General features: G+C 43.3%; 1 protein-coding gene and 1 pseudogene across 1 annotated transcript in view; one reads left to right on the forward strand and one right to left on the reverse strand.

The window, feature by feature from the left end:
• Positions 1 to 7,328: 7,328 nt before the first annotated feature.
• On the reverse strand, positions 7,329 to 9,388 carry LOC139008132 (epsin-1 pseudogene; annotated as a pseudogene).
• Positions 9,389 to 10,133: 745 nt separating this feature from the next.
• SYNJ2BP (synaptojanin 2 binding protein) overlaps positions 10,134 to 23,378 on the forward strand; it is a 32,107-nt gene continuing 18,862 nt past the window's right edge. Inside the window, exon 1 of the mRNA XM_070417317.1 lies at positions 10,134 to 10,303. Coding sequence (XP_070273418.1) covers positions 10,240 to 10,303 — 64 coding nt within the window. The 5' untranslated portion in view covers positions 10,134 to 10,239. The remainder of the gene's footprint in view (positions 10,304 to 23,378) is intronic.

Here is a 23,378-nt window from a genome sequence, read left to right on the forward strand (position 1 = left end):
TGTCCCCCCAAAATGTATACACACCTTGAATACCTACTAATTCCAATGGTTTTAAGCATAAGAAAGGAACAACAATGGAGTTGTTATCTGTTAAAAATTGTGGGCACAAACAGGTAGTTGGACAGTCCCTGAGGGGTCTCAGATTGGAGAGGGTGAAGGCCAGACTGAGGGGCCCCTTCCCCCCACCCCCTTACCCCAGTGCACAAATTTCATGCACCGGGCTACTAGTATGTGTAATAAGAAAGAAATCAGGCAAGTGGAGACTTTTGCAAGATCTTAGAGCCATAAATGCCACCATGGAAGATATGGGCTCCTTACAACCTGGATTGCCCTCCCCTGTGGCAATTCCACAGGAGTATTGTGTTGTTGTTATTGACTTACAGGATTGTTTTTTCACTATACCTTTTCACCTGGCTGATTGTCAAAGATTTGCATACCATCAGAAAACTTTAAACAGCCTTATCAGAGATATCAATGGAAGGCTCCCACAAGGGATGAAAAATAGTCCTACATTATGTCAAAAGTTTGTAGATCAGGCATTGCAAGTTATTAGAAAGAAATTTTCAGATCTATATCTTATTCATTATATGGATGATATTTTACTAGCTCATAAAAATCAGGCTACTTTACAGGAAATTCTCACTCAGACCGTCCTTGCTTTAGAACAGTGGTTCCCAAACTTATTTGGCTTACTGCCCCCTTTCCAGAAAAAATATTACTCAGCCCCTGGAAATTAATTTTTTAAAAATTTTAATAGCAGTTACTCATCGTCCCCAAATGCACCTGTGGCCATCACCGCCCCCCCTGGATCGCTGCAGCGCCTACCAGGGGGCGGTAGCGCCCACTTTGGGAATCACTGCTTTAGAAGAACATGGCCTAAAAATAGCCCCAGAAAAGATTCAGACTGAACCTTCTTTTTCCTACTTAGGTAGAATATTACATACCTCTACTATCACCCATCAGCCTTTACAATTAAGAAAAGATCATTTAAACACATTAAATGATTATCAGAAACTATTAGGTGATATCAACTGGGTCAGGTCATACCTGAAAATAACCACTCTTGACTTAAAACCTCTATTTGACATTTTAAAGGGAGATTCTAACCCTAAGTCTCCCCGACAATTAACTGTAGAAGGAGAAAAGGCTATAGCAAAAATAGAACAGGCCATCAATAAACAGCAACTACAGTATCTAGATTATTCTAAATCTTGGGCCTTAATTATTCTAGCCACTAAATATACTCTTACAGGATGCTTATGACAGGAAGGACCATTAGAATGGATACACTTACCTGTCACTCCTAGGAAGATTGTAACATCCTATTCCTCCCTAGTGGCCACTCTCATTATCAAAGGTAGACGACACAGTATTGAACTCTTTGGAAGAGAAGTTACTGAGATAATAATACCTTATAAACGAGAACAATTAGACACACTATTACAATTTGAAGAAGAGTGGCAAATAGCTATAGGTAACTTCTCAGGACAATTTTACATCATTTGCCAAGATCACCTATATTGCAATTTCTCTCCCTACATCGGTTTATATTTCCTATTAAATGTTCAAAAGAGCCATTATCACCTCCTGCCTCCTTAGTATTCACAGATGGTTCCTCTAATGGTAGGACAGTAATAATCATTGACTCAATAATCCATGTTCAACAAAGCCTAGAGACGTCAGTCCAGAGAACAGAGCTTTTGGCAGTCATTTATGCCTTTGAACAATTGCAACAGGTTCCCTTTAACTTGTACACTGACTCTCAATATATAGTTAAATTATTTCCTCATATTGAGACCGCCTCTCTCCCACAAGGAAGAACAGCCATTTTCTCTTTGTTAGCTCAGCTACAAACTTACATTCATAAACGAGAAAAGGCTTTCTATATTGGACATATTAGAGCTCATTCCTACCTACCAGGACCCTTAAGCGAAGGAAATTATCAGGCGGATTTACTAACTTGCCCAGTAGTTTGTACAGCTCTAGAAGAAGCTCGGCGGTCTCATGCCATTCACCATCAAAATGCTTCTGCTCTCTGACTATATTATCGCATATCTAGAGAAGCTGCTCAAAGTATTGTGCGTGACTGCGGCAAATGTCCTACTCATTTTCCTAGCCCTGCTACTGGAGTTAATCCAAGAGGATTTAGACCCTGTGACTTATGGCAGATGGATATTACTCATGTCCCATCTTTTGGCAAACTTTGCTATGTGCATGTTGAGTGTGTTTCCCCTCCACATCCTGTGTGGTTCAGGGTTCAGAATCTGGAAGAGGAGCCGCACACAAATGAAAAAAAAAAGACAAGAGATAACTTGGAAATATTAGGGAGCCAGGTGGGCAAGTCCAACTCAAGGAGAAGGACTTCCACTGGTGCTCAGGACTCACCAAGCTTTTATATGTTTGGGATCCACCCATAGTATAGCCCTTAGGCAGGGAGGTTCCAATGACACACAGACTTATTCTTATCAATAAGGATTTACATGAATATCTAATCAACAAGGATTTACATGAATATCTAATCAACAAGGATTTACATGAGTATCTAATCAATAAGGAATTAAATGACTTAAGGTGGGGAGGATGCTTCAGCTACCATTATCTAGATTAACTGGGTGGTGCACAGCTCCGACCTTTGCTAGGGCTTCAAAGGTCACCAGCTTTTGGGGTCTCTATGCTTCTCTGCTAGTGAAGACAAGAGGTGGTCTCCGACATGTGCATGTTTGTATTGATGCCTTTTCTCATGTTATCCTTGCTTCTGCACGTATAGGAGAAGCCTTTAAAGATGTAAGTCAACATTTATTCCAATGTTTTTCCTACCTAGGAATACCAAGGGCACTTAAAACAGACAATAGGCCTGCCTATACCTCTAGAGCTTTTAAAAACTTATGCTCTACATTCGGCATCACACATACTACAGGAATACCTTACAATCCTCAAGTCCAAGCAATAGTAGAAAGTGCTCACCAAACTTTAAAGACACAAATTTAAAAATTACAAGAAAATGAGTTTAAATATTCCTCTCCTTATCATGTTCTACAACATACTCTATTTGTAATTAATATACTAAATGTAGATTCTGAGGGAAATTCCCCGATGTACAGACATTGGAACCCTGATCTAACTAAACCTAAAGCCCTTGTCAAATGGAGAGACTTGCTTACAGGAGCCTGGAAGGGACCTGATGTACTTTTAACCTGGGGGAGAGGATATGCTTGTATATTTCCACTCACCTGTGTGGATTCCAGACCGTCTAGTCCGACCTTATGTCTCACCGCCCTCCGTCTCTGCCTCACCCTAGCACACCTGACCAGTGCCCGTCTGCAGCAGATGTGCAGCCCTGAGCTGGAACAACCTGTCCATTGGGAGGATCACATGTGCCTCCTTTTTGTCTGTCCATATGTCCCAGCTTTGCCCCACATCTCCTTTCCTTTTTCTTTTTTTTTTTTTTAATCTGACTACTTGTTTGCTGGTTCTTTGGCCTTTCTCCTTCTCTCCTGAGCACAGCCTTTTCTAGAATCTCCCTACCCTACTGTTCCAGGAAGGGCACCTCCCTTTTCTGCCATGACTAGGGGATGTCTGGTATATGCCCCATACGTGGAGTTGTCTTGTGCCAAGAGCCTGACATCCTGGGCTGAGAAAGCCCTGTCCCGGGACTACATGCTGACAGGCCGTTCCTCCTTTGTCCTGTATTGGCCCCTCTTGCCCTTGTGTCAAGAGGGACCCTCTTCTCACAGTCCATTTGCCCACAGCTGTTGCCTGGGCTTTCTGTTCACGCTGAGGTTGAGGCCTTGTGGTGGCCGGTGCCATGGATCTGTCTCTCGCCCAATGGTGTGAGCTGGGCCCTCCCTGGAGAAGAAACCTGGGTTCCCCAAGATATGTGACCAGAGCCGGGGCCCCACCAGCAGGCGAGGGGAGCCCAAGGCAGGTGCTGGGCGTGCAGGCCACAGGGGCATAGGCTACCAAGGAGACAGAACTTAACCTCTTGCAGGGGGCGCTGCCCCTCCCTCATTCGCACACCTCACATCATCCTGCTTGGCCCCAGAGGATGGCTGGTTAGTCAAAGACGGGTAAGATTCCTCAGGGAAGGAACAACCTAAGACAGGCACAGTCACAGAGGGGCCATCAGGAGACAACTTGGGGGTCAAAAGAGGTGGGGCACAGACCTTCACCCCCCCCAACTTTGCAGAGGCCTGAACCCTCACCCCTTCTGAGGGAGGTCTCCTGCCCCCATGGCTGCTTTGCTTCCCACACCCAGCTTAGATCGGGACCCAGGTAAAAACAGAGACTGGCTGACAGCAGCTGCCCTCTCACTGCAACAGGACTTGTTTCCCATTTCTACCTTGGACCACAGGGAAAGGGGAAGCTGAAGGAAAGGGCTGTGTCAGGATGCTGCCTTCTTCCCTTTCTTCTCCCTCTTTTTTCTAAACACTTCCATGCCTTGTAGTTCTTTTGATTTCTCTTCTTTTTCTCTCTACTACCCTCCATCTCCACCTCATCCTCCTCCTCCCTGGTATCTTCCATATCAGCCGACCTAGAGGGCACAGCTGACTCCTCCCTGGACACCAACACCACCATCAAGCGCGGCCCTGATGGACCCTTTGATGCAGCCCTTCAACTCGCTGACGCTTCGAGAAGCCTGTCGCCAATGACGCCGCCCGCTAGCCAGATCAACAAGGACAACCAAATCACCGACTTGAGGACAGCTGAAATCCCTTGACTGAAGAGGCCAGCAACCTTCTACAGGAACAAGGCTCCTTGTGCACTCCATCCACTATGTTTATAGCTATGCTCCCTATCATTGCTTGTCAGACCTCTTCCGAGTCCTCAACAACCCAATCCGAGAGGGGGCCGCTGATTTACATGCGCTATCATTTAAAAAATAAAAAAGGGGGAATTTGCCGGAAGCCTGTCCATCCTTGCTGCTTGACACAGTCACTGCAGGGAAGAAACATCTGCACAGCATATGTTTCAAGGGACCTGGCATATATGGCATACTGTTCTTAATATGTTTGCTCCCCTTCTTGGCACTGTGTTTTAACCAAGGTTACCTCTCTGAGAAAGGTTGTTTCCCCAGGTAGGTATTTTTCCCTGAAGTTAGGGAGGGAATAAAACCCCTTAACTAAGTGCCAGGAGGATAGTTAATCACTTTAACTACAAACAATCATGCTTAAGCTAGATAATCTTTACTCCCTGGAATGGAGATAAGAAAGGCCCTAACCCTTGGAATAGAAATTGATAGGATTAAAATCAACTGGTATAAATACAGATGTAACAAGACAATAAAACACAGAACCTGGCTGGAGATCCTGGCTAGGCTGCTGATCAACTGAATGCTGTCTCCACGTCATTCCTCCTTTGCCGACTCCGTCCACACCGTTGGGAACCCCTGGGCCTGCTGGGGTTGGACCCCAACAGTTTTCTCTGAGTAGAAATCAGTATATCCTCAGTTTTTTTCCTTCCTACATATTAAAGTTTCCTCATTGTTAAAAAAACCCCCCTATACTTACATTAAGATATAAAGGCAATTTACATGTCTAACCTGTTACTCCACTCATTACCAGTATTTCCTGAACTTATTTGGTGATTCTTTTCCTTTTACTGTCCTATGTGTTTCTCTTGGACTGCTGTGTTCAGGTGAGAAGGGTAATATTCCCAGGTACAAGCTAGTGATTTCCCCTTCAATAGTCCACCAGAAACTCTTTTCTTCCTCCAAATTTCTTCATTGATAACTTTCTTGATTTTCTCTTCCTAATTCTACTTGATCTTTTTTCTCTTGGTATTCCAATATCTCTTATTTATACCTTAGTTTTTTCACTTTTCACACTCTGCTTTTTATTATGATCATTTTATTCATTCATTCAACCTACATATGTTGAGGAGGGTTGGAAGTGAGGGTGGTAGGAATCTGAGTTTGAAGCTGAGAAGTAATTTTTAAAATTTTATCTCACTTAATCCTTTTAACAACCTTTTAAAGACCTATGATTATGCCCTTTTTCAGTTGGGGAAAACACGGGAGATGATTATGTTACCTGCTCCAAGCTAGACAACTGGAAGAAGATAAAATCAAAACTTGAGATCAAGCCTTCTAACGTTATCTCCTATGTTCTCTTCCACTATTCCATGTTCACTTCTCTCTGGATTAGCAAATAAAAGGCCTTCCTGAGGAATCCACCTCTTTCTTGTTTTGCTTGGTAAATACTGTAGCTTCTATTTTAATGATTTAATCTGAATTTGAATGCCTTAATGGGAACTGCACTGTTCAGTCCTCTGGAGTCCCCACCAGTCTGGCTGGTCTAACTCCAGGTAGTTTCCTACATTTAAATCACCTTCTTGCCCTAACCGGTTTGGCTCAGTGGATAGAGCATCGGCCTGCGGACTGAAAGTTCCCAGGTCCGATTCCAGTCAAGGGCATGTACCTTGGTTGCGGGCACATCCCCAGTAGGAGATGTGCAGGAGGCAGCTGATCCATGTTTCTAACTCTCTATCCCTCTCCCTTCCTCTCTGTAAAAAATCAATAAAATATTTAAAAAAAATAAATCACCTTCTTGGCCCTTCTGGCTTGTGAGATTTTGACCCCTGAAGGTTCCTTCAAGCCCTGTTTTGGAATTCCACCTCCAGAGTCTGGAAGGCTGGGCTGAAGTCACAGCTAGTTCACCCACTAGTCTTACTGTAAGAATTTTTTTTTAAGGATTGAACTTTCTCTTTTACTAAAACAAAGAGAACGTACCCCTTTTCCCTTTTCTTAAAGGATTTTCTTGAGTGAACTTGTAACCACAAATCCTTCCACTGTCCCTTTTGTAAGTCTACAGTTGCCTTGCTCCAAGCTGTAAGGACCTGCTTGTCATAGAGATAGCAAAGTTTTAATTTTTACTCTTTTTTTAAAAAATACAACAAATGTTTAATGAGCAAATTCGTCTTAGCAAATATGAAACCACCACAGAGGAGGAGGGGCAGGGCCATGGGACTGGAGAGGAGAGAACCAACTACGTTAAGAAGCCAAGGGGAGGACTAGAGGCCAAAGGGCTGGAGCTGCGGAGCTGGGGAGGGAGAGGGAGGGCAAAGGGCCAGACAACAAAATTCAAAATAGTTTGGCCATAAAATATAAACACGCTGTTCCTACAGTGGAAAAGGGGAGGAGGGGGTGAGGTATGAGGGAGGAGAGGCTGTCTTGGGGAGGAGCTGTGGGGTCCTACCCGACCCTGCCGTGCACCCCTCCCCAACCAGACCCCTTCCCTCTGTGTCTGTGGGTGCGTGTGTGGGCCGTGTGCACACTTCCCATCCCTCCCCCCCCACCCCCGCCTCCACCCCTCACCCTTAATTGCTGCCCTTTCAGTTGCTGCCGCCTGTCATTCGGCTGTCACTCCTCTGCCCGGTCATCTACGGAGGGGGAAAGAGGGAGGGGGCATGGGGGATGACAGCCCGGCCCACCCACCCCCACGCCTCTACCAGAAGTCCCGCGTAAGAGTCGGGGTCACAGTATTTTGTGACAACCACTCTGTTGGCGAACTTGCGACCTGTCAGGCCCTGCATGGCTTTCTGGCAGTCAAACACAGAGGTGAACTCCACGAAGATCTTCCCGCAGCCGTCCACGGGCCGGGGGACCTCGATGGACTTGACCAGCCTGTACTTGCTGCACTCGTCCCGCACGTCCTCCACGATCTCCTCGTACTCCCAGTCGTCCAGCAGCTCCTCGGGCAGCACCGTGTTCAGGAGGCACAGGACCTTCGTGCGGTGGCCGCCCATCTGCACCTGGGAGCTCAGCAGGCCTGGCACTTGCAGGGTCACGGGGGACTGGTGGATGGTGCTCGGTGTGGCATTCTTGGCTCCCACACCCGCCCTCTGGACCAGCAGTTTCTTGTCCCCCAGCTGCATCCCGTTCAGCCCCGCCATGGCCTGATCCGTGACATTGATGTCCACATACTCACAGAAGGCGCAGCCCTTGGAGAGCACGGTGGCGCTGTCCTTGACCAGGTTGAAGGCCTTGAGAGGCCCGAACCATGTCAGCAGCTCTTTCACCTGGTCATCGTTCAGGTAGTTGGGTAAGCCCCCGATGAACAGCTTGTGGGCAGAGTCCGGGACCACAGTGGGCACAGCTCCTGCAGTGCTGTTGGTGCTGGGCTTGGCAGGTAACGCCCCTCCCCCGCCCAGGGGTCTGAGAAGGCTGGGGCTGGAGCCCAGGGATCAGCAGCTGGTGGTCCACCGACCAGGGCCCCACTGTCTGAGCTCTCCCACGGGTCAGGGGTGGGCCCCTCTCCAGCTGCAGGGGCCTGGGTCCCACCCTAAGGGTCAGCCGGGGCCCCCGCAGGGGCAGCAGGCCTCCAGGGGTCCCCAGAGGCCGGGGTAGGGGCCGGACCACCCCAGGAGTCAGCAGCTGGAGGAACAGGAGGTCCCACCCAAGGGTCTGAGGCAGGGGTGGCTGTGGGGATGGTAGTGGCCATGGGTGCTGCCTCCCCCCCCCCACCCTAGGGGTCCGAGGCCGGCAGAGGAGCCGGGGCTGTAAAGACATCAGTGTGATCCATGAGGGATGATGACTCCTGACCCCCGGTCTCCCGCTTGCTCTCCTCTATGGCCATCTGCAGCCTCAGGTCATCCCCATGATGGATCTGCTCCTCCTTATCGTGCTCCTCTGGGCTCAAACTAAGGGCCAGCTGGAGCTGGACATCATCTTCAGGCCGCAGGACGGGGGCTGGTCCGCCTCCTCCTTGCTCATGGCCAAGGCCAGCTGCAGCTGCAGCTCCTCCTCCCCGCTGCTCTGCAGCCACACCTGCTCGGCCTTGGGCGCCCCCCACGCCCCTCCCTGCCAACCCACTGCTGCTGAGGAGGCCATGAGAGTCTGCGCCAGCTTCTCCTTGGTCTTGAGCACGTGGGCTCGCTCCTCCTGCAGCCGGTCCTCGTCGCGCTGTAGGGCCACCAGCTGCTTGGCCTCCTCTCGCGCACGTTGATGCCCTGGTCCTTGCCGTCCCGGCCCACGTACTGCAAGTCCTTGAGCGTCTGCACGGCGTACATGTTCTCCTGGCACTGCTCCGAGCCCGTCTTGATGGGGTGCCCCATCAGCGTCATGGCCTTGTAGACGTGCCGCCAGTTCTTGCCGTGGTCGCTGAGCCGCTTCCAGATCATGCTCGGGATCTCCGATGGCGTTGTAGGTGAGGTCGGCGATCTCAGACATGAGTGAGCTGGACGGGCCCCAGGGGTCGTTGCTCGTGGCCTCGAGGACCTTGAGCTCGGCCTCCGAGTAGTTGTGGACGATGTTTTTCACAAGGCGCCGCAGCGACGAGGTCGACACGGTGGCAGGTGGTGGTGCCAGGGGCGGGCCCCCTGGGTCGTGGGCAGAGGGGGCAACTGCAGGAGGGAGGCCACCGCAGGGCTGGCAGGTCACTGCATCTCGACCCCCTCACGCCGGCTCCGAGGGGGGTCATGGCTGGCAGCCCCCTGCCCCCCTCGGCCTCGGTGTCGCGGGGTGCGCGCCGAGCCGAGGGCAGCGGAGGCAGGAACACGCTCGGGCGGACAAGCGGACGCACGGAGGACCGCTCCAGGACGCCCCGCCCCCCCCGCCCCCCTTCCGCGGCCCGACAGGGACGTGGAGAGCCCAGCGGGGAAGCGGAGCCTCCAAGCGGACGGGAAGCAACCGTAATTTTTACTCTTGGTTATGGCAATTAACTAACACAGATGGCCACCAAAAAGGGGACTTACCAAAGGGTGTATAGCAAACGGTGCTGTTAAGTCCTCTTCCGTGAAAACGTGCATGTCATGCATTGTATCTGCCTGGCTACATAAAAGAGTGAAGTTTCTGTCTGTCTTTGCAATCATATGAGCGAATTGTGTGAGACGCCCAGCTCAGTCTGGTATGGTGCTCACAGAATAATAGAGTTTTGTTGTTGTTGTTGTTGTTGTTTGCTCCATTGGTGGAGATTTCCTAGAAGTTGCAGGATATCTTCCTTTTAATTTTTCCTCCACACTCTGACTTTATTTATGTCTCTCACCTTTGCTTTCCTTCCATCCCCCACCCGCAACAGTAACTTGCTCCAGGTTCACTTGCGTGCCTAGGGATCGCAAAGCCTCCGCCACCAGAACTACGATTCCCAGCATTCCTTACAATCCCCGCGCTCCCCGTTTCCTCTTCCGGTCCAGGGGCCGCAGAAACCGAAAGTGCGGTGTGTTTAGGCGCCCCGCTGAGATTGATTCACCTTCACCTGTACGAGTACTAGTTGACCAGGTAGGAAACCAGACAGGCAGTAAAATATGAACGGAAGAGTGGATTGTTTGGTCACTGAGGAAGAGATCAATCTTACCCGAGGACCCTCAGGTACGTGCGGAATTGGGCATCTTTGGGAGCAGGGTCCTTTAAGTGTGATTGCAAAGCAGACACCTCTTCTTCTGAGCCAGATATTTTTGGACTCAGAGCTGGCAGCCCCCAATCTAGCGGTTTCCTGCCACGCTTTTGAGCATGTAGTAGAAGAATATTTTGGCATCCATCGATAGCCAGACAAGGACCTGAGGAATCCGTCTCATTTTTTTTTTTTTTTTTTTGAGTTGGATTACCTATTGTAGTCAGGACAGGTTTCTTTCTGCTAATGGTACCAGAAAATCGTGGGAGAAAGCCTGCTTTTTAACCAGCACACAGTGAACAACACACGCCTCCTCCCATTGCCTGGTCTATACCTGTTCCTATGAGAGACGTTAGTAAACATGGAAGTACAAACGGTGTAGACTAAAATGCACAGCCGTTTTCTTGGTGCTAGTATCGCTCCCTTCCTCCTTTCGCTTCTGGGAAAGTCACTTCGTGTCAACTTGAATTTTAAGGCAGAAAGAGACCTTAGCGATCTATTACAAAAGTTCCCAAACCTGGTTCTGCCTCAAAATTAACCAGGGTTTTTACTTAAAAAAAAAAAAAGTTAATTATTAGGTCCCGTCTCTTGGAAGTTGGATTCAAAGCAGGTATTTTATCATTTGGGTTCGTGTGTGTGTGTGTGTGTGTGTGTGTGTGTGTGTTTTAAACAAGCACATCGTGGTTCTGGGGTGCCAACCATTTTCTTGACATGGATAATGGTTCCCTGATTCTGATACCGCCCAAATCTTCATTTACCAACAGTCCTCTTCCCCCTGATGCTCTTCACTCTCTGGGCTGTTACCAATACTGCATGCTGCCTGCCTCGAATTTTGTTGCCTTTCCCTTGCACCTGTCTAGTGTATGGATTCAGAGCTTTAGCTGTGGGATTATGTAGGTCTAAATCTGGCATCTGATATCCTATTAGTTCTTTGATATTTATTCTCTGACCCATTTGACTGATGTAAGCCTTAGTATCTCCTCTGTAAAATGTGCCTAATAGAATACACTTCATAGGGTTATGAGAATGAAATGAATTAAACTATGTAATGTCTTTAGAACATTTCCTACCACATGGTTAGCACTAAGTATCTGCTATTACGGTTGTTATTGTTAATAGATGAATGGCGAGATTAACACAGTAAATCCCACTAAATACTGTTATTCCAAGAGTCTCCAATAAGTCATTAAGTACCAGCAGCTCCATCTCTGAAATGTTTCTGTGAGCCTTCCACTCTTTTCTGTTCCCATCACCACTACCTAGAACAGTCCATAATCTTTTCTCACATGGAATTTTGTAATAGCCTGACCACCATTTATAAATTATTCCCCATAAAATATGGCTTTCAGAATCATTCATACTTTGCCTTCTTTCTTGTTAGAAAAAATTGGAAGGTGACTTTACTTATCAGAATATAACTCGTGGCTAATCTGCATGGTTTCGTGTCATGTACCATATGAGCTCCTAAACCTTTATCAAAGGCTCTTATGCCTAAGTTTCTTAGTTTCCTGTTTTATGTAAATATCTCCTTTCACCTTCAATATTTCTTGACTTTAAAGCTAACAGAAAATTATTAAACCAAAATCTGTCTTTCTGATTTTTGTTTTTGTTTTTTTAAAAAAATAATGTTTCTATTGTCTTTAGAGAGAGGAAGGAAGAGGGAGAGAGAGAGGAAGGAAGAGGGAGAGAGAGAGAGAAATATCTATCGCCTGCCTCCTGCATGCCCCCCTACTGGGGACTGAGCATGAATCCTGGGCATGTTCCCTGACTGGGTAATCAAACCAGCAACCTCCTGTTGCATGGGACGCTCAACCAAGTGAGCCAAAGTGGCAGGGCTGTTTTTATGTTTTTCATCCATTGATACTTGATCTTCTCATAGGGTCCATTAAAACAATGGTAGTTCCTTTTCTGGTTGCCCTGTAAATATTTAAAGGCATCTAGTTGTTCTGCTTCTGTTTTGTCTCTTCCTGCTGTAGCCTACTTTTGATCTCTTGTGATGTGGTTTGAGGTTTTATTCTTGTCTCTTAGGAATTTAACGTACTTTGACATAGTCCTTTGGCTGTAGCATCCAACAATATTTTCAGGATCTCCTTATTAAAGGAGAGCAGAACTCTGATATTATCTTGCATGTTCTAGTCACTAAATATTTTTAAAGTTCAATATAGTATCACTTTACCTTTTTTTGGTATTTGCCTAACAGTGTTGCTTGATGTTTAGCTCACATTCACTAAAATTTTGTGTTGATCTTACAGATGTTAACATCTTTTTTCTGAATCATTGCAGTTAGAACAAACTTCAAGGGACTAATTAAGAAGAAGAATTATATCTAGCTAATATATTTCACCCAAAAGTGGTTTAATTTCTATACTATATATGTGTTTATTCACCTGGTGGCTTCTTTAAGTAGGTTCATATCATACTCATATAAGTTGATAGACAAGAGAGTAGCATCACAAATTTTGGATTGAACTTAGATTAAAACAGTCATTGGAAGTTTGGTTGGTTCAGTTAATAAGAAAAGGTATCAAATTTCTGTTATTACCTCCCAGAGTTCCTTACCTGGTATGTGGTATTCCTAAGAAGTCTCACAGTCTAATTCAGCTTTTTTTTTTTTCCACTGTATCAGCATGCAGATACACAAGGAAGAAGTCAGTTATCACCACTGGAAACTTCCAGTGATTTTGGTAGTCCCCATAGGGATCTTTCTTTCTATAGAAGAACTATGAAAAGCCTCTAGTTCTCAGTATGCATTTCTGTTTGTGGACAGTATTGTCACTCTTTGTCTGGGTACAACTTCCTCTGCAGGAACTTGATAATTTAATCAGGTAACTGCAAGAACGTATATATCTTTGCTTTTTTTGGTGCCAGTGTTCTGTCAGGGGCAAAAGTTGTGGATATTTCCAGTTTTGGGCCCATTTTGCAAGGCAGATGCACTGTTCTGTCTGATCTTGGTTACTTTAAAGGCAATAATGAAATCTTAGGAAAATTAAAACAATGAGGTGTCTGGGGAGGCATAAAGAAGCTTGGCGTGCAGTTTGGCTTCTCTCCTATACCAGCTCCCTCAGCTGTGTAAGGAGAGGCTTAGGTCAGATGACTTTGCACATTTTTCCACTTCCAGGAGTTCAGGATTCTTTGGTCCATTTCACATCTTATTTTATGATCCCTGCCATTTTGGACTAATAGTTGGTGCTTGAAGAATTGTCAAAGGCAGTGGTCACGATCTCAAATGTCTTCAAGGGTTTGAAGAGTTCACCTTTTATGCTTTATGGCACTCTATCAGTTTTCTGTCTATGGGAGTCCAGCTTGATTAATTAAGTCTTTAAACCTATTTTTTCCTTTATCAAATTGAGAGTTCTTAATGTTGGAAAGACTCTGTTACTCTAAGAAATATGACCAGAATCTAATCCTGCTCCCCCCCGCCCCCAACAACCTCCCCACTGAAACAGGTAGAGATTGGTCATAAAGACAACCTATTGTACATTGGGTATTAGGATTAGGACTCCTTGTTCAGGACTGAGTTTCAATGGGCTTAGCAAGTTGCTCCTGATAGATCCTTAAAAAGTGGGGAAAGATCTCTCTTTCTCTACTCTCTTAAAAGGAGTTGCAGGGATAAATGGGTTGGCATAATGTTTTAATACTGAATAGTTAAGCAAATATCTTCTTGGTACTGTGCTAGTTACTTTATATATGTATTAATTCATTTAATTTTCACAGCAACACTGAGTGGTAAGTGAATAATCCACATTAAGGGTAAGTGATTATTCCACATTAAGGATTTGCCCAAGTTCTAAAGCCAGTGAGTTTCAAGAGCCAGGAATTTAACCCAGATCTCTTGATTCTACTGTTTCATATGCTACATCCCAGTAGAGTAGCCATGTATAGGGAGTTGACTCTGATCATTCTCCTGACCTTTATTTTATAATATCATGCCTTATTCCCAAAGGATTTGAGGCATCTTAAATGACTTACACAATCCACAGTGGAAAGTTTTTATAGTTTGCTGTTGATAGAGCCAGGGCATGTCAAGGTGAGAACCTAAAAACAAGAAAACTCATTAAGTCCAGGCATTTAAGCCTCTACAAACCTCTCATGCGCTTTCTGTTTAACCTGAGACAGTTGCTCACAGTTTTTTGATCTATTCCTTCAGGTACCAAATAGATCTGAGACTGAAATGCTATATCCTTGCTCTATTTTCTCTTGATTACATGAAGTCTAGCCCTCATGGAAATTACATGATTGGCATTCTCATGTAAAAAGTTAAATCTCTGTGCAAAGGTCCAGATGGTTAAGGATTATGACCTGCATAAATGTAATAGGAGGGCAAAGGAAGTATGTAGGGGAATGTGTTCATCTGATCCTGTGATGGAAAAGTTCAAAGAATAGAGTCGTTGATAAGGGCCAGATTGACCAATTACAACAAGATAGAACTTATGTTTATTTTGCAGATTGACTTTAGGCTAGTGTGAGGAACAGGGATGGGTATGGCCTAAGCCAGGGGTGGGCAAACTTTTTGACTCGAGGGCCACAATGGGTTCTTAAACTGGACCAGAGGGCTGGAACAAAAGCATGGATGGAGTGTTTGTGTGAACTAATATAAATTCAAAGTAAACATCATTACATAAAAGGGTATGGTCTTTTTTTTAGTTTTATTCATTTCAAACAGGCAGGATCCGGCCCGTGGGCCGTAGTTTGCCCACGGCTGGCCTAAGCAGTAATTGAGAAAAGAAAATAAATTAAGCATATTCTGAACTCAGTGAGTAAGCCAGCTTGGATAGAAGGAGAGTTAAGGGAGATGAGGTTGTTAAGATTGGTAGAGAATGGATGATTAAAAGTTCTCCATGTTACTGTGGAAACTTAACCTTTCTTTTTTGTTGTTGTTAATCCTCACTGGAGGATATTTTTTCCATTGATTTTTAGAGAGTGAAAGGGGCGGGGGGTGGGGGGGAGACAAGAGAGAGAGAGAGAAAGAGAGAGACAGAGATCGACTGCCTCCTACACGCTACTCCAACTGGTGGGGCCCGGAATCAAACCTGCAATCCTTTGTTGTGCAGACCAACACTCTAACCACTGAGCACACTGGCCAGGGCGAAACTTACCCTTTCTTTAAGGCTCCGTCTTGATTCCTTCCCCTTTCTATTTAGTGGTTAAAACTGAATTCAAGAATCACCACCTCCAGGAAGCTTTTTTGACCCAGGCTAGATATCTCTCTGATTAAGACTATCAGCCTGGCTGGTGTGGCTCAGTGGCTGAGCATCGACACAATTAGCAGGAGGAAGCTGATCAGTGTTTCTCTCTCATTGATGTTTCTATTTCTCCCTCTCCCTTCCTCTCTGAAATTATGTGGCTAGGCAGCAGAGTAGCCAATTATTATATTTGAGTAAGGTGAAAATTATGTATTGAAGAAAAAATTATATTTAGATTATGAATAAGAACAAACTATTGGTCTCAGGGGACTCAGAAATGAGGAGAAGCTATTTTTAAAAATACTCTTTTAGTGTTTACTACATTATGATTAGAAATCATGGATGCTAGAATAAAAAATTTAAAAATGGCCCTAACCAGTTTGGCTCAGTGGATAGAGCATTGGCCTGCGGGCTGAAGGGTCCCAGGTTCGATTCCGGTCAAGGGCATGTACCTTGGTTGCAGGCACTTCGCAGTGGGGGGTGTGCAGGAGGCAGCTGATTGATGTTTCTCTCACCGAAGTTTCTAACTCTCTATCCCTCTCCCTTCTTCTCTGTAAAAAATCAAATATATTTTTAAAAAAAGAATGTTGAAGTTCAATAAGAGGATAATTATAGGCGTGTGTCAAGTACCTTCAAGAGGCAGAATAATGAAAGTGCTATGGATCTGCATCAGATATATTGTGTTCCTTAAAGAGTCAGAGGCAATGAATCATTTCAGGCAAACAACAACAACAACAAAAGAAAATATTAAACGCCTTTAAGAAGCATTTTGGAAACAAATTAGATAATGTTATTTTTCCCTTTGTACAAAACTAAAGTATATTCAGGCAATGGCAATGATTATACATTGTGCAGTTTACCGTATGTTGGGCAAGAAGAGTTGGAGTAAGAGAAAGTTGGAAAGAGGGTAGTGGAGAGGGTACAGATAGTATTTTGAGGCAAAAATGAAGAGATTGAAACATTTCAAAAGCACTGAAGCAAACTGAGACATGATGTAGCAGAGGCCAGGCATTTACATTCAGTGCTTGAACAAGGACTCATTCTGGAATGAGAGAATAAGAATGCCTACTTCGATATTTGAAAAAGAAGTTTAGGAGCAATAAAAAGAGGCCTCGGTACAGATCCTGGCAGGTACTGCCTGACATGTCTTTGGTAGGCCATATTCTTTGTTGCCCCTGTCAGATGAAGCACTGGGATGAGGAGGGCATAATACATGCTTTTATTGTTGGACCATCTTTCTGTTCCTTTGAGGTGAAAGGTTTTCCCCTCTTTCTGTCTTTATTTGTCAATGTGTATTTGTTACTGTCTTTTGGGAGAGGTAACAATAACAAGTGACATATTTCATCTTTGTATCAGAGAGTTCCTCCAGGGAATATATAATAATTTTGGGCCAAAAAATGCCTAGTAATTTAACCTCTGGACTTGAAGATCTCCCTGACTTATGTGAGCAATGAGAATTACTCAGCATACAACTCCCTAGTTTTTGTGTGTCCAACCTTGTGGAGTTTCACTCTGCATATGCATGACCTAGTACTTGGTAAAAAGACACATGCAGGTACCTAAAACTCCTTTTTTTTCTGTCTGACTACCTCCTTTTCAGAATTTTACCCTATAATTTCTAGCAACCTCATCTTCCACAAACTTTGATTCCCCATCTCATCAACTCAGTGAAGCTGCTAGATTGTACTTGGGCCCTTCTTCCTGTGGTCATGATCCAGAAATTGCTGCTATACAGTAAATTAGGCTGATCATAGAGCTACATTGTTTTAATTCAGCAGCATATTAAGAGGATTATATACCATGACAAAGTGGGATTTATTCCAAGAATGCAAAGAAATTTAAGAAAAACATTCAATGTAATACATAATGTTAATAGAATGAAGGAAACCCCCTCATGATTATCTCAACAGGAAAAGTATTTGAGGAAATTCAATGCCTTTCCATGTTAAAAACAATCAACAAATTATGAATAGAAGGAAACTTCCTCAACATGACAAAGGTCATATATGAAGAATCCACAGCTAACATACTCAATGATGTAGGAATAAAAGTTTTTTCCTCTTAAGATCAGGAACAAACTGGAATGCCTGCTTTCACCATTTCCATTTAACATGGTATTGGAAATTCTAGTCAGAACAGTTAGGGAAGAAAAAGAAATAAAAGGCGTCTACAGAAGACACAATCTTCTTTTTTAAAAAAAATATATTTTATTGATTTTTTTACAGAGAGGAAGGGAGAGAGATAGAGAGTTAGAAACATCGATGAGAGAGAAACATCGATCAGCCGCCTCCTGCACATCTCCCACTGGGGATGTGCCCGCAACCCAGGTACATGCCCTTGACCGGAATCGAACCCGGGACCCTTCAGTCTGCAGGTCAACGCTCTATCCACTGAGCCAAACTGGTTTCGGCAACACAATCTTCTTATATGTACAAAATTCTCAAGATTCTACACCAAAAAAATCTATTAGAATTAATAACAAATTCTGCAAAGTTGCAGGCTACAAAACAAAAATTAGCTAAGTTTCTATACATTTAACAATGAATAATATGAAAAAGGAAATTAAGCAAGAAATTCCATTAACAATAGCATCAAAAAGAATAAAATACTTATACTGTCAGTAAATTCAACCAAGGAGGCAGTAACTTATACTTTGAAAACTATATAATTTGGCTGAAAGAAATTAAAGACAAAAATAAGTAGAAATATATCCCACATTCATGGATTGGAAGATTTATGTTAAGGAAGTAATACTATCCAACGCAATCTGCAGACTCAATGTAATCGCCATCAAAACTTCATCAGCCTTTTTTCAGAAATAGAAAACCCATTCACCTCCTAATAGCTAGAGAATAGAAGAAAGTTTGAGGACTCACAGCTTTCTGGACTAGAGCAGATATGTGTACACCAGTGTTACAGCAGCATTATTCACACCAGCCGAAGTATGGAGACAATCAAGTGTACATTGACAGATGACTAGATAAACAAAATGTGGTATGTATGTACAGTGGATTATTACCCAGTCTTTAAAAGGAATGAAATAATTCTGATTCATGTTACAACAAAGATGAACCTGGAAGACATTGTACAAAGGGAAGTAAGCAAGACACAAGAACAAATATTGAATTATTCCACTTATCTGAGGCATGTAGAATAGGCAAACTCATAGAAACAGAAAGTATAATAGAGGTTCTCAGGGGTTGGAGGAAGAAGGAGTGAGGAGTTATTCTTTAATGGGTACAGAATTTTTGTTTGGTATGATAAAAAAGTTCTGGATATGTATAGTGATGGCTGCACAACAACATTATGCATGCACTTAATGCCATTGAATTAATGTCACACATTTAAAAATGGTTAAAATGTTACATATATTTTACTACTAAACAAACAGTGAGTTGTATGTCGCACACAGTTTTATTTTATGTTTATCTTATCACAAAATAAATAAGCAGTGGGTTGTGTATTTAGTAGAGTTGGATTGATGTCTAAGGGAAATTATAAAGTTATCTTGTATAGAAAAAGCCTGTAGGTAAATAGGGAGAAAATAAGGTGTATATCAGTCTGGTGTTCATAACTCAGCAAGCAGCATTTATCATTGGTGTTAGTGGACTGTTTTGTTTCATTTTAATTATGCTCAGACTTATTATTTCTAGAATAACAGATTGTTAAACACTGGTCTTTTATTTTATAACTTTTAGATTTAATAGACAGGAATCTGAGTGAAATGAAAGGTTTTTCCTTTTTTGGCCTGAAAGTTTGGCAATAGGGGCCCTAACTAAGGTGACAAAACTCCAGAATGACCAATTCTTTCTCTGGAATATATCACCCTTGGGGACTGTTCTGCAACAATTATCCCAACACTTGTTATTCAGAGCCAGCCCAAAGACTTTTTTTCTAAAGCCATTTTTTATATTTTCTGCAAAGATACAGAATAGTAAAATGGTTTATAACTCAGACTTTGGAATTAAACATCCGAGCTTAGTGTCTTGGCTTTGCGAAGAGCTAACTGACCTTTTATAAAGTTTCCTAATGTCTTTATGTCTCACCTTTTAAATTCACCTGTAAAATTTTGTTGAGAAGATTAAATGAGATAATATATGTGCAGTACATAGTGAATACCTGGTACATACTTAATGCTCAAAAATATTAGGGGTTGCTGCTGCTATTACTGTTCTTATTCAAAAACAAGCTCACGGTCCAGACCTGGAAATAGGAGCAGTCCACAAGAAGACATTTCTTGTTTAAATTTCCAAGGCTCTTAAACGAGGCACACTCTCTCCCAGTCCTATGGAGGAGGTATCATTCTTATACCATACTTACTTTTGTTGTGTTGAAGACTTCTCTTCTAAAGTTGAGACTAAGCCACCCATTTTAATCTTGCCACTGCAAACCAGAATTAATTTTAGACCATAGTAAAGAGTAAACAGCATTTATATGAGCAGAAGAAGCTGCAGCCCAGGATACATAGATTCAGGTAGCAACCTAAATAAATTGTGTCCCGGGAAGAACAAAGAAAGGGTTCTTAAAGGCAGAAATCACAGACTGTAATTCTTTCATGCAAATGAAGAATTACTGGCCAGGTTAATAAGGTTTGTTTAGTTCCAATAGGCAAAGCAAACAAGGGAGGCAAAAACTACAAGAGGGTGGTAAACTCCATGAGTGTCCATGTCGCAGTTGTTCCAGGATATTGATGACTCAGCCTTGAGCTGTGTTTTAGCAACAGATTTAACAACTTAATAGCAGCTCTGAGAATTGAGGCTCAAATATGCATAGGCTGTTAGGCCCCACTTTCTTAAAAGCCTCCTGACTCCATTTTAACCCTCCTCCCCCATATTAGTGACTACAGTTGAGATATTTTGGTTCACATCACATTTTAAAATTTATTTTTTTTTTTATCTCTAGTGAATCTACTAGTAGTCGTTTTCTTTGCTCACTTCCCTTAACCCCTTTTGGATTGTAGATGCTGAGAACTGAATTAATTATATCCTTTAGCTCCATAACACATTGTCATCATCAGTACATGCAAGATCCTTTTTTTTTCCGTTTTATTTTTACCCTTCATTTCTAACCTCATCCTGTATCTTTCCCTAATAGTTACCTACTCTGATGTGTCTCCACATGTCCTTAAATATGCCTGCATTTTTTAAAATATTGTTTTGTGCGAATGGGTTTTTAATTTATAAGAAGATATTGTGCTATTAATATCAACATTAAAATTTAAACTTCCATTACTTTATATATGACTAGAGGCCCGGTGCATGACATTCCTGCACTTGAGGGGAGGGGTCCCTCAGCCCAGCCTGTGCCCTTTAGCAGTCCGGGAGCCCTCGAGGAATGTCTGACTGACAGGCCTTAGGCTGCTGCAGAGGCGGAGACAGGAGAGACTCCCACCACAGCCTCTGCGTTCGCCATGCCAGCTATCAGCCCTGCTTGTGGCTGAGCAGTGCTCCCCCTGTGGGAGTGTACTGACCACCAGGGGACAGCTCCTGTATTGAGCATCTGCTCCTTGGTGGTCAGTACATGTCATAGCAACTGGTCATTCTGCCATTCGGTCAATTTGCATAATACCCTTTTATTATATAGGATTGTTTAGTGCTTCTAACTTTTAACTATATTTTAGTTACTGATTCCCCAAAGGATAGACACCTAAATTACTATCAGTCCACACTATCACAAAACATGCTGCAATTAACACATTCTTACATCAGCCTATAGATAGGATGATCACATTGGTCCAAACTGAGATGCTTTTGAAATTGAAGGGGAATATTTTGATTACAGGAGTATATCAAGACTCCTAGACCAACAGGAAATGTGGTCCACCCTGTTTATGGCAGATTGTTCTAAAAGACAGCTGATAACAGATATGTACTGGGATGGTCTTTCCCTTTTTGTTTCCAGCTGACATCTCTTGCAGTTGGTTGGTGCATGTACTGGACTGATTATTGCTTATTTTAAATACCACTCTTCGTAGATACTACTCATGAGGAGAAATGTCTGGGTTACAGGTTATAGACATACTTAAAGTTTGAGTTCGTCCAGTCTTGTCCTGTTAATGGATGGATGGACTTTTAAAAAATACACTTTTTATTGATTTCAGAGAGGAAGGGAGCAGGAGAAATGGAAACATCAATGATGAGAGAGAAGCGTTCACCAGCTGCCTCCTGCATGTCTCCTACTGGAGATTGAACCCGTAACCTGGGCATGTACCCTAACTAGGAATTGAACCAGTGACCTCCTGGTTCATAGGTCAACACTCAACCACCAAGCCACACCAGCAGGCTGGATGGACTTTTTAATCTCTCTGTTTTTCTATATTTCAGGTTTATTCACATTTGTACTGTATAGTTATTCATCCTTTCTCCATCAAACTGTCTGGTTTGGGGCTGTAAGCAGGTACTACTAGTTCATTAACAACTACTCTTAGTGCAATTCTAGTTTATAAGGCTTTTTTTTTCAGATTTGTTAAGATTATTGGATCCTAACAACTACCTTTTGAGTTAGAGAGGGTAACAATTATAATCCTTATGTTACAGAAAAGAAAGCTGTGGATCAGAGGTGCAATGACTTTTTTTAGTCCACATATCTATTAAGTTATGGGGTTAATTTGTGACCCGGTCTGATTTTAATTCACTTTTGCAAAATCTAAAAGGGATAGGAAAAGGAGTAAATTTCTGTTTATGGTTAAAGCAGGAACTGTCTAGTTTAGCTTTATGTCTTTCTCAGAACATAACACAGTGCCTGACACATGGTCAATCAGTAATTTTTTATTTACTTATTGATTTATTATTATGTATTTCTTAGAGAGAGGGAGAGAAAAAAAAACAGTGATTTGTTGTTCCACTTATGCATTCATTGGTTGATTCTTGTATGTGCCTTGACTGGAGATCGAACCCACAACCTTGGCATATTGGGATGATGCTCTAACCAATTGAGCTATCCAGCCAGGGCCAACCACCAGTAATTTTTAATGGACACGTGAACTGGGGATTATGTAGATTTTTAATGGACCAGATTTGAATTGGTAATGTTGCTGCTACTCAGTACTTTGGTGACTTCTGTTTATTACAGTAGTGCTTTGAATTATAACTTGTGACCCTGGTCTTCTGACCCGGTCACAAGTTCAGTTCTGTAAATGTTCTGGCTGAAGAAAGGGATTTCCTATCATCAGTCCAGGAGTTTTCATATTAAGTGGTGTGGTTCATTTACAACTGAAGCAGCAATAAGTTATAAACATGCCTGTATGATGGGATTTCTGGAGGGAATAGACTGCACTGGTTTATTTTTAGGAAATTTCAGTAAGATTTCTTCCATTCTTCTTTTTTAGACACTGTTCTGTAGGTTTAAATAACCAGTAGCAAAGTTCCTCCTCTTTCTTTCCTTGTTTTTAATTCTCATCCGAGGATATTTTTCCATTGCTTTTATATGGACTGGAAAGGAGATGGGGCGGAGAGAGAGAAACGTCAATGTGAGAGAGACACATTGATTGGTTGCCTCCCACATGTACCCTTTCCCAGCCAGGGATTGAGCCTGCAACCAAGCTACGTGCCCTTGACTGGGAATTGAACCCTCAACCCTTTAGTGTGCGGGCTAACACTCTAACCCAGGGGTCCTCAAACTTTTTAAACGCGGCCAGTTCACTGTCCCTCAGACCGTTGGAGGGCCGGACTATAGTTTAAAAAAAAACTATGAACAAATTCCTATGCACACTGCACATATCTTATTTTGAAGTAAAAAAACAAAACGGGAACAAATACAAATTTGTATTTGCATGTGGCCCGCGGGCCATAGTTTGAGGACCCCTGCTCTAACCAGTGAGAAAACCAGCCAGGCCCCTGCTCTTTCTTACTACTATATTGCATTCATCTGC

Source organism: Myotis yumanensis, unplaced genomic scaffold, assembly GCF_028538775.1.
Source record: "Myotis yumanensis isolate MYYU_CA2020_CCGP unplaced genomic scaffold, mMyoYum1.0.hap1 SCAF_1, whole genome shotgun sequence".
NCBI lineage: Eukaryota > Metazoa > Chordata > Mammalia > Chiroptera > Vespertilionidae > Myotis > Myotis yumanensis.